Source organism: Cibotium barometz, chromosome 19, assembly GCF_041138505.1.
Source record: "Cibotium barometz isolate CiBa-2024 chromosome 19, ASM4113850v1, whole genome shotgun sequence".
Taxonomy (NCBI): domain Eukaryota; kingdom Viridiplantae; phylum Streptophyta; class Polypodiopsida; order Cyatheales; family Cibotiaceae; genus Cibotium; species Cibotium barometz.
In genome coordinates, this window is record NC_141064.1 from 34,817,684 (window position 1) to 34,832,732 (window position 15,049).

General features: G+C 45.2%; 2 protein-coding genes across 7 annotated transcripts in view; both read left to right on the plus strand.

Moving 5' to 3' along the window:
• The window catches only part of LOC147628513 (chromatin remodeling protein EBS-like), a 58,820-nt gene that overhangs the window by 12,244 nt on the left and 31,527 nt on the right, over positions 1-15,049 (plus strand). For all 6 annotated transcript variants that reach the window (XM_086813710.1, XM_086813706.1, XM_086813705.1 and 3 more), the window contains exon 4: positions 11,911-12,049. In XM_086813710.1, the coding sequence (XP_086669836.1) occupies positions 11,911-12,049 (139 nt within the window). The remainder of the gene's footprint in view (positions 1-11,910; positions 12,050-15,049) is intronic.
• Positions 1,968-2,627, plus strand: LOC147628515 (uncharacterized). The gene has a single exon (XM_086814066.1). It carries the CDS (start codon positions 1,968-1,970, stop codon positions 2,625-2,627), a length of 660 nt encoding a protein of 219 aa, XP_086670192.1.

The window sequence follows — 15,049 nt, forward strand, 5'->3', positions numbered from 1 at the left end:
TATGCATAGTGCCAAGGACTTACCGTGCCGCCCGAAATGCTATGTGGTCATGAAAGAAGAATCGTGCCACCGCCATGTCCACCTCCTCTTTCAATTGAGGGTTCCAATTCTCATCAAGAGTACTTTGGCGTCCCCGGGAAGCGGATGCCTCTCTTGATGAACAAGGTACATGCGGCGTTGATGTCCTCACAAAGGATGTGGGGTCGACGGCCACTTGAGGATTGCGTTTTGCCAACTCGGCCGCCTCATAAACCACAAGCTTTTCAAGGAGCTCCTTCTTCTTCTCGGCCGAAACCTCCTTGCAAAATTGCACTTTGTTGCCAGGCTCATGCAAGAAGTGAGCACGCACTTTGTGGGCACCGCCGGTTCGCTTGTAGCCGCAAAGCTTACATACCCATGGTCTTGAACCACCCCCTTGACCGTATTGCGAGCACTCTACCTCATCCCACCAACTCCATCGATGTACAGCGGGCCTCCTTCTTTGTGATGGAGCGGGTGTTGAAGTGGAGGCGGCGGCGGCGGATCCGGGTTGAGGAGAGGAAGGGGTTTGAGAAGAGGATGTCATAGTGATAGAGTAGAGCTTGAGATGGATGGTAGAGCTTGAGAAAGAGTCAAGACGGAGAATCCGGATGGAGATGTTGGAGAAGGAGAGCTTGGACAATGGAGAGGGTGAGCTTGGAGAGGGAGAGCTTGGATGTTGGAGAAGGAGAGCTTGAAGAGGGTGAGCTTGGAGAGGGAGAGCTTGGATGTTGGAGAAGGAGAGCTTGGAGAGGGTGAGCTTGGAGAGGTTGGAGAGGGTGAGCTTGGAGAAGGAGAGCTTGGAGAGGGAGAGCTTGAGCCTTGGGTCTTGGAGAGGGAGAGCTTGGAGAGGAGAGGGCTTGAGGAGAGCATGGAGGTAGAGGTCTCTTATATAGAAGAAGAGGGGAGCCATGTGGGAGAGAGAGACTCGAGAGAGAAGCTTTGGAGGAGTGGCGCAAGGGCCAAATGGTCAAGACAGATAGCCGTTGGCGCCCCGCCAACGGTCAAAAATGGCGCCAACAGTCTGTTTGACCGTCTCCGTACGGACAGGGAATGGCGTTCCTGGAACGTTCCCGAAACGCGTTCCCGGTGTCTCCACTTCGTCGTCAGGTTTCCGTCCCCGTTCTGCCGTCCCGCGGACGTCCCGTCCCCGTCCCACGCGCTCCCCGTCCCTAGGGTCCGTTCCCCCCGTCCCATGTCACTATGGTAAAAAGTTTTACTTAGAATGTTTGTTAAGTGAAGTGAATTCTTCCTCTCAGACTTATTCTAGCTGTTCACTTTCTTCTCAAGACGTTATCTTGAAACACCAAGATTTTTGTAAATCGTTTGGTTTCAAGTGCAACCCTACTTTGCCTTTTTTGTATACAGTTTGGAAGTTTCATAAGAATCCTATAAGGCCCAGGTTCATAGTTGCTTCTTGCAATACATCTTTGACGAATGTTTCTAAATGGCTTAGTCATTACTTTAAAGCCATTTTACCTAGTGTCCATGACCTTTGGAAAAATCTTCTTAAAGATGCTGACGTGCCTACAGACACGAGTTGGGTCTTAAAAGACTTTATAGGAGTAGTACTTGCCTTGAAATTCTTAAACTCCTCTCGGACCCTGGCTGAAAAGTCGTCTCCTTTATGCCTTCAAACCTTTGACTTCACGACCTTATATACCAAACTAGACTTAGAAGACTTACGTGTAAGGATTAGATCCCTTATGACGAAAGTTTTTACCTATAGATTAGAAAAGGATAGATGCAAGGCTTTATTAGTAGAAAAGTCAGCTTTGCATTTTGATTTTTCTTGGTTAAAAAGTAAAAACCAAGATGTAGATAAGAGAAAGAAAAGATTCACCAAAATTGTAGACAAAGATGACATTTGTACTTGGTTAGATTTTCTCCTAGATAACCTTTATATGTCCGTAGGCGACTCTTTATTTAAGCAAGCAATTGGTATTCCCATGGGTACCAATTGTGCCATCTTTCTTGCTAATTTTTATCTTTTTACTTATGAGTTTGATTTTATGGAACACCTTATTTCTGCTAATACTTGTCTAGTCTTTCTTAACAAACTTTGTAATGTGAGACGTTTTGTAGATGATCACTTTGTTCTCGACATTCCTTCCTTTCAAGAGTTTTTGTATATCAGTCCAAATTCCTTAGGTGGAGGGATCTATCCCAAGGAATTTTGCGAACTTAACTGCACCTCAAATAGCGATAGTTATGCTTTTTTAGACCTTAAGATCACTCAATCATCTTCAGGCTTCATAGTAGATATTTATGACAAATGCTTACAACCTGAATATGCTAACTTAAAGATCATTCGGATGCCACACTTTTCTTTCAATATTTCTGATACAACTAAGTATAGTGTTATCTGCTCTCACCTTTTTAGATTCTCTCATCTTTGCTCTACTAAATTTGCCTTTATCTCTCAATCATGCCATCTTATTTTGTTGCTTATCGAAAAAGGTTATAGTTTCAATAAGATTTTCAGAAAGGTTCGTTCTTTCATGAATCGTAGTAAGTTTGTCTTTGGTATTTCAGCTTTTGGAATGTTTAAAATGATAAGGAGTAAGTTTTATAGAAGTGGGGAGCTGAAAAGCCCACTTAATTCATAATTCAATACTCTTTTTTGTAAAAGTGGCTTGTTCTAGCTTAGAGTAGGGTTTTTTGTTTTAACTTAGAGTAGACCTTGTTTAGTCTTTTCTTTCTCGCTCTAGCTTAATATAGACTTAGTTTGGTCCTTTCTTATGTTTTGTGATTCTTTGTTGTTATACCTTAGAGCAGACTTTGAGTGCTAGTCTCTATCATGGCTGAGTATGCTCATCACCTCCGGAGAGTGATAGAAACTCAGTTCGCTAGTTTTATAAAGCATGTGCTTTTGGACTAACCATATACAAACCTGCACCTACTCTTGGGCATTGAAGACGTGAATAGGGATGTCATAGCTTATTGTCGACGCTATGCATGATAGAGTTGATGAACCTACACTACATGTTCGGACAGACATCGGAGTTAATGGTTGCACTTTTGAGTCGAAGTCTTTTTTAAAGTTTAGCTTAATGTTTGGTTCTAGCTCTTAGTGCTTTAGGTCTAGAGTTTACAGTTCTCTGTTTTGCTATTTTGTTTTTTGTTTTTTGTTATTTTGTTTTTTTTTTGTTTTGTTTGTTTGTTTGTTTGTTTTTTGTTTGTTTGTTTTTTGTTTTTTGTTTTTTTTGGCTAATGTCTTGACTAAAAGTCTTCGTTTGATATTATCTTTTGATTTCCTCTCCTTAGTAGCTAGGTTTGTTAGTTGATTTATTTTTGATCTTTCAAATGCTTTGTTTTTGTCTTTGTACTTCTTTACTATTATTTCTTTCTCAAATCTCTCAATTCGTAAGTTCAAATTTTTCTAACCTTACGAAGGTATATATGTGTAATGGACAATATGCTCAATACAAGAAGTAATTTGCTGATTTGACAATAGACGCACAATGAGCCGAAACGGCCTGTCCCTCCCTCAAATAAAGTATATTGATCTTGGGAGAATCAAGTACATAGTGTCATGGACATTTCTAACCAGATTTCCATACCAATGCATATGAATACAGTATTGCAAACAAAGTGGTTGTCGGTGTAGACTTGCAACTCACACTACCCTCTCGAGTGCCCATGTTCCTTACTATCTGCTCTCTATTGTTCCACCAACACATGGTAGCAACAATCTACAAGAGAGCATGTAGGACAAGAGAACACTGCATAGGGTATGTGATCTTGTAATCCGGTTCCTCCCTCCTGCTACTTGCTTCCATATTTAAGTAGAAAAGCTTACCAATTGTAAGTAGAGTCGATGACAGCGGAAGTCTTTGCGATGGAAGTGCTTGGAGTGTTGAAATCTTCGTTTTGTCGCAATCCTTCGTGACAAAAGTCTTCAAAACGATGAAGGGAGTCTTGGGAAAGCTTTTCCTATGGTTCAACTTGAGAAAGGAAGGTTGAAATTAGGGCTTTCAGCAAAAAGACTAAAAATTACAGCAAGAAAGAGAGTTGTTTTGCTGAATTTCAGTCATCGGAGTGTGTAGGAGAGTGAATAGCACCCGGAAACACTGTTGGAAGCTTGGGAAACACCTTAGCAAGCTTGGATATGGAGTTGGGAAGGAGAAAGTGCAGAAAATACAACCCAAAAGCTCTCATGGAGGTGCCTACTTCTAGAGAGAGAGGGAAGAGTGAGGTGGTGAGTTGTCCATCCTAGGTGGCAGGCGGGTGCTTTGTTGAGCAAGCTAGAAAAGACACATGACTGGTTACTCCCTTTGTACAAAGGGGATAAGGTCTAGGCGGTAGACATTGAGTTTTGTTAGTCGCCCAAAACTTAATGAAGTGTGTACACACACACTTATAAATTAGTGCCAACTCCTAAGGCTAGGTTTATGACCACTACTTACCACCTGTCACATGCCACATGACGATATCAAAAGACAATTTCATATGCACGGTTTGCGGGTGGGTGTCCCCTTACCCGGAACTACACATTGATCAAGCAAGGATGAAAACAGCATGCAATTTCAATTGCAAGCAAGCACATAAAGATGCTATGCAATGTAGCATTGGTATGGACAATCCTCGTTCATGAGACTATACCAAAATAGACATGCTCGAGGTAAGTACACGAGATACCAGACCCAATGGAACACCAATGCAAGCACATAAAGATGCTATGCAATGCAACATTTGTATGGACAATCCCCTTTCATGAGACTATACCAAAATAGATGTGCTCCAAGTAAGTACACAAGGTACCAGACCCAATGAAACACCAATAACATAAAGGTTCTTGCCAGATAGCAAACAACCTTCATCGCTGAACTCCAATGTGGACCCTTACGAGCATTGAAATACTGACTTAGAATGGATGTGCAATAGGAAATGGCAGGTTGAGAATTTGTGAGCAATATGAGTTTCCCAACCACTTGGCGGTAGGCTCGCTCTTCATGTGGAGGTGAGTCCTCTTCCTTTGATAGTTTGATGGCTGGATCCAATGGGGTAGCCACATGCATAACACCATTAGGAAAGTAGGAAGGAATGAGTTGAAGACAATACTTTTATTGTGACACAAAAATACCATCGGGATGTTGGACCACCTCCATGGCAAGGAAATATTTGAGAAGACCGAGATCAATCATCTCAAAAGTTCGTCTCAACTGTGCCATGATATCAGCCACTTCGGCTTGATTTGAACCAGAAATGATGAGGTTATCAACATACAACACTAGGTAGCAAATCATCCCCTGATCTGTGTGGATATAGATATTGGGATCACAGTGAGATGGTTGAAAACCTTGGCTGCATAAAAGTTTGTCGATGCGATGATACCCTTGCTTAAACCCATAAAGAGCTTTATGTAGGTGGAAGACTTTGTCTTCATACCCATGGAGTGGGAAACCCGGAGGTTGGTCAACATAGACCTCTACCTCGAGAATGCCATTTAGAAAGCCACTCTTGACATCCATCTGATAGACTGGCCATGTATGGTGGGTGGCTAGATTGAGTAAGACGGATTGTCGTCATTCGAGCGGTAGGTGAGAAGGTCTCGTTGAAGTCAATGCCTTCTTTTTGGCGAAAACCTTGCACGACAAGCCGGGCTTTGTATTTGTCCAAGGTACCATTGGCTTTAAATTTGGTGCGAAAGATCCATTTGGTTCCGATGACCTTATGACGAGGGTGATCCACAAGGGACCAGGTGCCATTACGATCAATGCTTTGGAGTTCTTGTTCCATAGCCCGTTTCCAGGCTGGCTGTTGGATAGTATCTTTCCACGATGTTGGCTCATCATGCACCACATAGTCCGTGGAGGAAACAGAGGTAAATGAGGCACGAGGAGTGAGCCTAGTGGACCGATGAGGACCGTCCAAAGGGGTATCATGGGGAAGCATGCCAAAATCATGCATGGTCTGTTGGTACCAGCGGGTCCCTAGGTGGCTGTTGGGAACAGGATGGCTCCTCAAGAGGTGGAGTAATAGTTGACTGATTGGGTTTGTGTGGCACAGTCGGAGATTCTTGTTCGGATGGTATGGGCAGCGGAAGGCGAAGTAAATCTCGTTCAACGAAGACAATGTCTCGACGAACGAAGACTTTGTTTGATCTTGGATCAAAAACTTTGTAAGCCTTTGATTCAGAAGAGTAGCCCACAAAAATGAGCAACTCACTCCTTGGCTCAAGGTTGCCCCTCGTGTCATTCGAAGGGTGAGTGTACGCATGACACACCCAAAGACACGGAAATGGAAACAGTCGGTTTTTCGCCATAAAATGCCTCAAACGGGATCCTATGAGGAACGACGACCATGGGACAACGGATCAGAAGGTACACTACAGTGTTGATTGATTCTGACCAAAGGCGATCAAGCAGCGTGCCATATCTATCACAGTTCGGTTCTTGCGCTCGACCACTCCATTTTGTGATGGGGAGTTGGTGGAGGTGAGTATGCCCCGTTCTTGCAAGAACTTAGTAAATTGATGGGAGATAACTCACCACCATTGTCACTACGAGCAATCCCAATCGAGACGCCCATTTGATTAGTGACTAACCAAACCCATGTGGAAAAGTATTGGAAGGCATCTGATTTATGCTTTAGGAAAGACATCCACATGTACCTCGAATAATCTCATTGATTGTATTGATCGTGGCCAACATGCCCGTGGATTGTTCCTGAATAAATTCTTGAAAGGGGGCGGGGCCTGTTCCCCACTCAATGTGGTGTACTGTGCAAGATCCCTATTCCCTTCTCTCTCTCCTCTCTCTCTCGCTCTATATCTTTATCTCTTGGACACATGGTTGAGTCTGTCATTGCACGCCCCGCTGGGCTTACAGTGAAAGTGTCTGCCCCATAGTCACATGGGACGCGAAATGGGAATGGGGAAACGGGGACGGAAAAGATTGAGAATGGCCATTCCATGTGACTATAGAGTGACATGGGACGGGAATGGGAATGGGAAGATGCTGCCATTTCCAACATTCCCAAGTCTAAAAATAACCATTCCCTGTGACTATGGTCTGCACTCGTTCAGATTTGTTAGTTACTTGATGATCTTTCAGTGCCCCCTTCGGACACTGAATGACAATGGCACTTTTGGTATGGTCATCGGTCCTATGACACAAACTATGAGTTGTCTCGAGACCAGTTGGTTGAAGGCATACCCAGCCTCAAACTGACAAACGATGTCTACCAACCATGTCAAATGGGAAAGCCGCATCGTTTACCGTTTCCACATCATGCTACTCATCATGCTCGGGGTATCCTCAAGTTGATTCACTTCGACTTGAGTGGGCAATCCCCAACCCCCTCCTTGAATGGGTCTCTCTACTACATGCTCATTGTTGAATACAAAACAAACAAATAGATATCCAAGTCGATGTCGATGTCGATGTCGAGGCATGAGATCTGTGATACCCAGCACACCACGGGGATGACCCGCAAGTATCTCTCACCAGGCTAGTACCAAATCTAATATCCAAATCCAAATCCAATGAATCTAAGTCCAATGAATCCAAATCGAGGTCCAGGTCCAGGTCCAGATTCCAGTCCAATGTCAAGTTTCATGTTTGAGTTCCATGTTTCATTCCCAAACTTCATGCCCAAGCTATATATCCAAGTTTCATGCTTCATGCCCAAGCTATATATCCAAGTTCCGTGCTTCATGCTTAAGCTATATACCCAAGTTCAAGCTTCCAAAGCTGGGCGGTGGCGGCTCTGGAGTGGCTGAGCTGGGTGGCAGCAGCTCTTAGATAGCTGAGCTGAGCGACAGCCAGGCGGAGGCGGCGGCAGGTGGAAGAAGATAAGGGTCTCTTTGCTCTCCACAAGCTTAATGTCCAAAACAAGAGGGCTCTAGCTTCTTTTATACTTAGGGAGGGCTTTGCTTTTTGCCAAAAAGCCTTGCTTTGTCTTATTATGCTTTGCTTTTCCCTTTTTGCCTTTGCTTTTGCTTTTTTTACTTTTATTAATAAAATATTACTCAACTTTTGGTGCTTTGCTTTTTTGGCTTTAAGGCCTTGCTTTTTTGGCCTTAGAGCTGCTTTTTGAGAAAGCGCCTTTTAGCTTTTTGGTCCGACTCAGTCTCTTCTTTCCAATGGTGCCCTTGGCTCGCGGTCAACCCTGTTTGACTTTTTACTTTTGACCAAGAATGGTGCTTTTTCTTAATCAAACCTTATGGACCCTGTCCCCATGTCTTCTTCCACCTGTCTGGTGTCCGGGCATGGGTTTCATCATGTGAAGAAGAGCTAGGAGGGCCAAACAGTTACATTCCCTCCCTCTTATATTGCAATTGGCCTCAACTGCGGATTGCTAGTCCAAGCACATCCATATGTTACTGCTCCTTAGGCACATGTACTTATGCCGAACAACCAAATATCCGGAAATGAACAATAGAGGGCTTCACCATGGAAAGCCTCATATGGAGTTTTATTTAGAAGAGCAGCAGTAGGAGACCTGTTCTGAATGTAGACAGCAGTAGAAGCCGCCTCGGCCCACAAACATCGAGGTAATAAAGACTGCTCAAGCATAGCACACGCCATCTCCATAATGGACCTATTCTTCCTCTGCAACTCCATTCTGTGATGGAGTATATGCTGTAGTAAGCTGTCTCTGAATGCCATGATTCTTGCAATATTCCAGGATGTAAACTCACCCCCTCTGTCAGTCCTGAGAGCCTTGACCGAGGAACCGGTCTCTTTTTCCACCTGAACTCTCCAATCACAAAAGTGTTGAAAAGCCTCATCCTTGGACTTGAGAAAGAAGACCCAAGTATCTGTGGAGAAGTCATCCACCATCACGAGCATGTACAACGCCTTACTCAAAGACGCGGTAGGCATAGGACCACATAAGTTTGCATGAACAAGAGCAAGTGATGTCGAAGATCTGTGTATCGCCTCCTTTGGAAAGGTGGCTCTGTGTTGCTTCCCTTGTAAACAAGAGGAACAAACAGAAGATGGAACCTTGATGGTCGGTAAACCCTCAATCATCCCATCCTTCAAAGCTCGCTGTAGAAGTTGATAGCTCAAATGGCCAAATCAAGCATGCCAAAGAGCAGAAGAAGAACCAGAAGAAAGCAAAGCGGTCAACTTGTACAGACCACTATCTTGGACTCCTTAAGCCAAGATGCTACTAGTCTCCTTATCACGAAAGGTAATCGCATAACGAGAGAAGATCACCTCCGCACCCTGAGCTGTAAGGGCACTCACTGACAAAAAGGTTAAATGCCAAATCTGGAATGTATAGAACGTTAGAGAAGTACCTCTTGTCCTCGGAGGAGCGGAGGATGGGGATTGTGCCATGTCCATGCACTGGCACGGAAGAAGAATCACCCAAAGCCTGTCCTGGTAGTGAAGTCCTCGAACCAATCTTTGTGGGGTGTCATGTGAGCAGTAGCACCGCTATCCACAATCCACGACCACGACTAAGAAGTCACAAGAGCAAGTATACGACGAGTACCTGCTGATAGAAGAATACCATCATCCTTCTTGGTCCGAGACACCGCTGTAGAGGAAGAGGTCTTTGCTTCTTCATCCCGCCTCTTCTTGTGACATTGGGGCAATTTATGACCCTTCTTGCCACAATAATGACACTCAATGTCCTTGTTTTGAGAAGATCTGCTTTTGGCTTTGTCTTTATCCTTGTCGTTATCCTTGGAGTTCTTGTCAGAACCCCCTTTCCCTTTCTTCTGTTGATTCTTTCCTTTATCTCATGTAGCCAAAGCTCCATCAGAACCACCAGAGGTGCCAGTCCGCGCCTCAAAGCGAGACTCAATCTGCATAATGAAGGAGAGAGCTTCCTCCCAAGTAACTAGAACAGGACGAGGAGAAGAAACAAGAGACTGAAAATAAGCATCAAACCTCTCTGGAAGCTTGGAGAGAAGCCGAATAGCCATATCCTTTGTAGAGATTTCCTTGCCACAAACAGCAAGCTCGTTCCGGAGATCTTTTATCTTCGAGATGAAAGCAGATAAAGATTGAAAGGCAGAAACTCACAAGTTCATAAGTTGCTTTTCCAACGCCAAAATCTGACCCAGAGACTTAATCTCGTAGAGATTTGCAAATGCCTTCCAAACTTCATGTACAGCATATGCTGTACGCACATGAGAGAGAACAGAATCCTGACAATTCAACATCAGAAAGGAGAAAACACGACGATTATTTGCTTGCCAAATATCAATCTGTGCTTGAGTCACACCACTGGAAGCGAGGGTGGGAGGGGTGGCATTGGTAGGTGTAACAAGCCAATCCCAGAGATCCACGCCAGGCAAGGCTTATTTCAGCTTCACCTTCCACAAAGTGTAGTTGGAACCATCCTACTTTGCAGACTCAGACTCAGAGAACATATGAAGTGTAGTTGGGGCAACCATCACAAAAGCTTGGGCTCAATCTGAGAAATATGCACAATCTCGGAAGGAGTGTCCACCACAGGTACCAAGGTTTGCCAGAACCACCACAAGACCCCCTCTGCAAAAGGGAATGTCCAGTGGAGAGGAAAATGCAGCCAAAGAGGGGCTGGAGTCCTGAAAAAACAGGCTGCCTAGTTCCAAACTCCAAGAAGGGAGAAAACGCTGATGAGAAAGTACCTTCAGGCTGTAAGTGATGAAGCCAAAGTGAAGGGAAAGCAATCAGCAGCAACTGTCCAGAAAATGCAGCATCCAGAGGGCTGCAAATCTGAAAAAAACGCAGAGGTGAAGGGGCTGTAGATAGGGCACAATCTGGGGTAGCAGAGAGAATCCCTGAACGGGGAGCGATGATACCATGAATGATTGCACAGAGCGGAAGCAAATAAGTACTAGAGTGTGCTGAGCAGAGAGTGCAAGAGAGAGAGATATGGAGCAACGATGCTGAATATACTGAAATGATAAGAGTCCCAAGCAAGAGACAGAAAGTGTCTCATAAGTGAGGGAGCAAAAGAAAGACTAGGCAAGATGAAAAAGTGAGAGGCCAGCCCACCTATGCTATAGGTAAAGAGGGGCTGGCTGACTGGACATGGTGAACTGGCCCACTAGGTACAGTGCAGCAGCCAGCTGGCCGACTAGGTACAGTGCAGCAGCCAGCTGGCCGACTGGGTAAAATACATCCAGGCTGGGAAAAATCCCAGAAAAATATACAATAAAAGGGGTGGCCAGCCCACAATCAAGGGCCATGGAAAGGGACCAAAAGGGACACCTAATATGGGCAGAAACTGGGGATGAATGTGCTAACACTATCAACTCCAAAGGAATCTTGCCTTTTGAAGTCATCTAGAAAGGGATTACCATTTCTGCTTTCCAAGTAAAGCAGGGTCTCCAGGGTGCTTTATGCTAGTAGAAGGGTTCACATCAAACCAATTAATATCAAGAAATTAAACCATTTAATATTCGAAGATCATAAAAATACAACACCCTGTGCACACCCACATATTACATGAAATAGCAAGTACAATGCATGCTATGCACCACATGTATGCAAATATGACTCTTGAGCCTGTGCCACTGAAATCCCTCCCCCCCCCCCCCCCCCCTCTCTCTCTCTCTCAGGCCCCTCTTCTCCTATTTCATATGTTTTAGAATACAAGTCATTGCTTACAAATGAAAGTACAGTGCATGCTATGCACCACATGTATGCAATGTTGTAATCACATATCTCTGCACTAAGGCCAAATATGACTCGTGAGCCTGTGCCACTGAAATCCCTCCCCCCCCTCTATCAGGCCCCTCTTCTCCTATCTCATATGTTTTAGAATACAAGTCATTGCTTACAAATGAAAGTCGTTGAGCTTTGAATAACTAGGATTCTAAGATAATATGCTGTCAGGATCTCACTCAAGCTGCCTTGTTGATATTATTATATTTTCTTTTCCAGTAATGAGAGAATTTGAGTACATGGATTTGCTTATTAAATATGTTTTAAAATGCAGGTTCCATCCTTCATGCATGAATCTTACTCCAGAGCAAGTGAAGAAGTTGGAGCATTTCTTTTGCTCCGATTGTACGAATGAAGCAGACGGAGACAAAAGAATTTTAAGTAATGGACGAGATATGGCTGTTGAATCAAAGGTTTGCAGGATTGTTTCTTCACACGACCATTGTACAATCTTTGTGTCCATCAATCAAAACGTTAAAAGGTTTTTGAGGAGTAAGGGGTTGTTTAGCTTTAAACCACAGTAGATTCTGTACTCCTGCTTAACCTCCCTGTATGATACAGTCTTATGATAGGCATATGTTATGTTTAGTACCTTTTAAGATTGGGAATCAGCATGTAGGCGGGTGGCTAGGGCTTTCGGGTCTTAATGCAAAGGCACAGGTTCAAACCCTGCCTGGCTACAGCTGTGTGTTGCCCTTGTTAAGGAGGTGGGAGGAGGGCCTGCCTTGTGTGTGCGTAATAAAGAGCCGATCAGAACCAAATCTCAAAAAAAAAAAAAAAAGATTCAGTCAAGAGGTGAAAGCTTGATGTTGAACTTTGTAGATAGTGAAGGAGTGCCTAACCCCCTCTTGTAGTCTGGGTCTTATCGGTTACAGCATTTGCTGTTGTCCTTGGCCTTGAAGTCATAGTTACCGCGGAACGGCGTTCCGCCTTCCTGGAACGCCGGAACGCCGCTCCGAAGCGCAAGGCGTGCCCGGAACGTGGAAACGGGAGCCGGAACGGGGCACTTGCCGGGGAACGTGGCGGAACGCGTGTCGGAACGCCGGAACGCTAGGGCGAAACGCACGTTCCGGGCGTTCCGGAAAAGTGTACTTTCGCTAAGTCGCTGGCGGCCGTTTTTTTCCAGCGTACGGCTCTTTTTCGCTTCTGCGCCTGCTTCGTTGGCTGCGCCTGCTGCTTGTGTGCTCTCCCTACCACTCCACGCTGCCCCCTTGGCTGCCCCACACTCTCCATTCCACCTACTATCCCACCCTTCCTCTTGGCTTCCCCACACTCTCCCTACCTTGAGCCTTGGCTGCCCCACAGTGCACACTCTCCCTACCTCCTCTTGGCCCCTCCTCTAGGCTCTTGGGCCTTGGCAAGTTGGCCCCTTCTTTTGCTCGGGTGGCACTCGTGACTCGAGTCTCGAGCACTCAGCAGGTAAGATTTAAAATTTACGCAATGAACATTGGATTTTGGAGATTCTAGTTTGCTGCGTTTTTTTCCACTTTGTGGACACTTTACTTATGTCTCATGCAAGGGCATTTTGCATGTTTTTTTAATTTTCAGCCATTTATCAATTTCAATGGCACCTCCTCGTGGCATAGATGCAGAAAACAGATCCCCTTGGTGGAATGAGGTGGATCTTGTGTCCAGATATGATAGTGCAAGAGGAGGAGGGTCACGCAAGTGGAAGTGCCACTTTTGTGGATGCATTAAGACTGGAGGCACGGATCGTGTGCGAGCCCATTTGTTGGGGGTTAGAGGCAAAGGCATTTCTGTTTGCCCTACAGTGTCAGGAGCAGATATCATACGATTGCAGGCACTTGCAGATAGACTTGATGCAGCAGGGAGTCGGCCCTCTGTTCTTGATCCTCGAGGTACATCATCATCAGCTACACCTGCAGGCGTGGCATCTTCAGCGAGTGCATCTACCGCATTATTTGGGGCTACTCCACAGCCATCCGCACATGGAACAAATGCTTCCCAGACCCAGGCTTCACGAGGTCCAGTGCAGGCTAGTCTTGTGGCATCATGGCACCCTGGGAGGAGGGCACAAGTAGATGCATCAGTGCACGGTTTTTTTATGCTGCAGATGTTCCTTTGGTAAAGGCCCGCAACCCATACTTTGCAGATATGGTGAAGGAGATTGCTTCTTTCGGACCTGGCTATGCTCCACCTTCATCCGAGGCATTGCGCACTACACTTCTAGCCACAGAGAGGACGGCCATAGAGGATGCCTTGGGACCCATTCAGGATGTATGGCGTAGATGTGGCGTCACTATTATGGGTGATGGTTGGAGTGACACCAGGAGCCGCTCCATTCAGGGTATCCTTGCCTACTCCAGAGGATGTAGCTTTTTTATTAAAGCTGTTGACAATTCAGAGGCGGGCAAAACTGCAGAGAGATTGGCAAATATTTGGAGTGAAGCCATTGAGTACGTGGGTCCCAATAATGTCATCCAGTTTGTTTCTGATGGAGAGAACTCAAACAGGGCAGCAGGGAGGATCATTGAGGATAGGTATCCACATATTTGCTTCACTCCTTGCATGTCACATGGGCTCAACAATCTCCTCAAAGATATTGGTAAGATGCAGTGGGTGGAGCCTTCTATTGAAATGGGCAATCACATTGTTTCATTTATCACTCGCCACCACTACATTTTGGCTGTATATCGACAGAGATCCCCAAAGGATCTCTTAAAGTATTCAGATACACGCTTTGCATATAATTTCCTTATGCTAAAGCGTCTTTTTGAAGTGAAGAATCATTCGAGGCAGCTTGTAGTTTGTGAGGAGTGGGATGCATGGCGAGAGCGCACCTCAGTGGCAGGTATTCGATGCAAGTCCATTGTTCTTGATGACACTTTTTGGGACACTGTTGAGGTATTGTTGTAGGTTGTGTGGCCAATCATTCTTATGTTGAGGCTTCTTGATGGAGATGAGCCTTGCATTGGCAAGGTGTATGAGGGGATGGACAGGATGATTGAGAGAATCCTATCTCTACAGACTTTGGATGGGGGTAGGAGACAGGAGCTATCTCGTCTTGCGACAGGCAGGTGGACAGAGTATCACTCTGCATTAGAGGCTGCTGCATTTGTGGTGGATCCAGAATTTCAAGGCAAAGGACAAGAGACAGATGCAGAGGTTGTGCAGGGTTGGGAGGATATCTTGAGGAAGCTTGTACCCAGTGCAGATGATAGGAGGGGGGTTCGTGAAGACCTTTCCTTCTATCGACAAAAGAGAGGTCTCTTCGCTTTGCAGGATGCACAGAATGATAGGTTCAAGATATCCAGTGCACGGTGGTGGGAGGATTATGGGGCAGATACACCATTGCTGCAAAGATTGGCCATTCGAGTGCTTAGCCAGGGTGCTAGCTCCTCGCCATGTGAGCGCTTATGGAGCAGTTTTGGGAACATTGCAAGCAAGAAGAG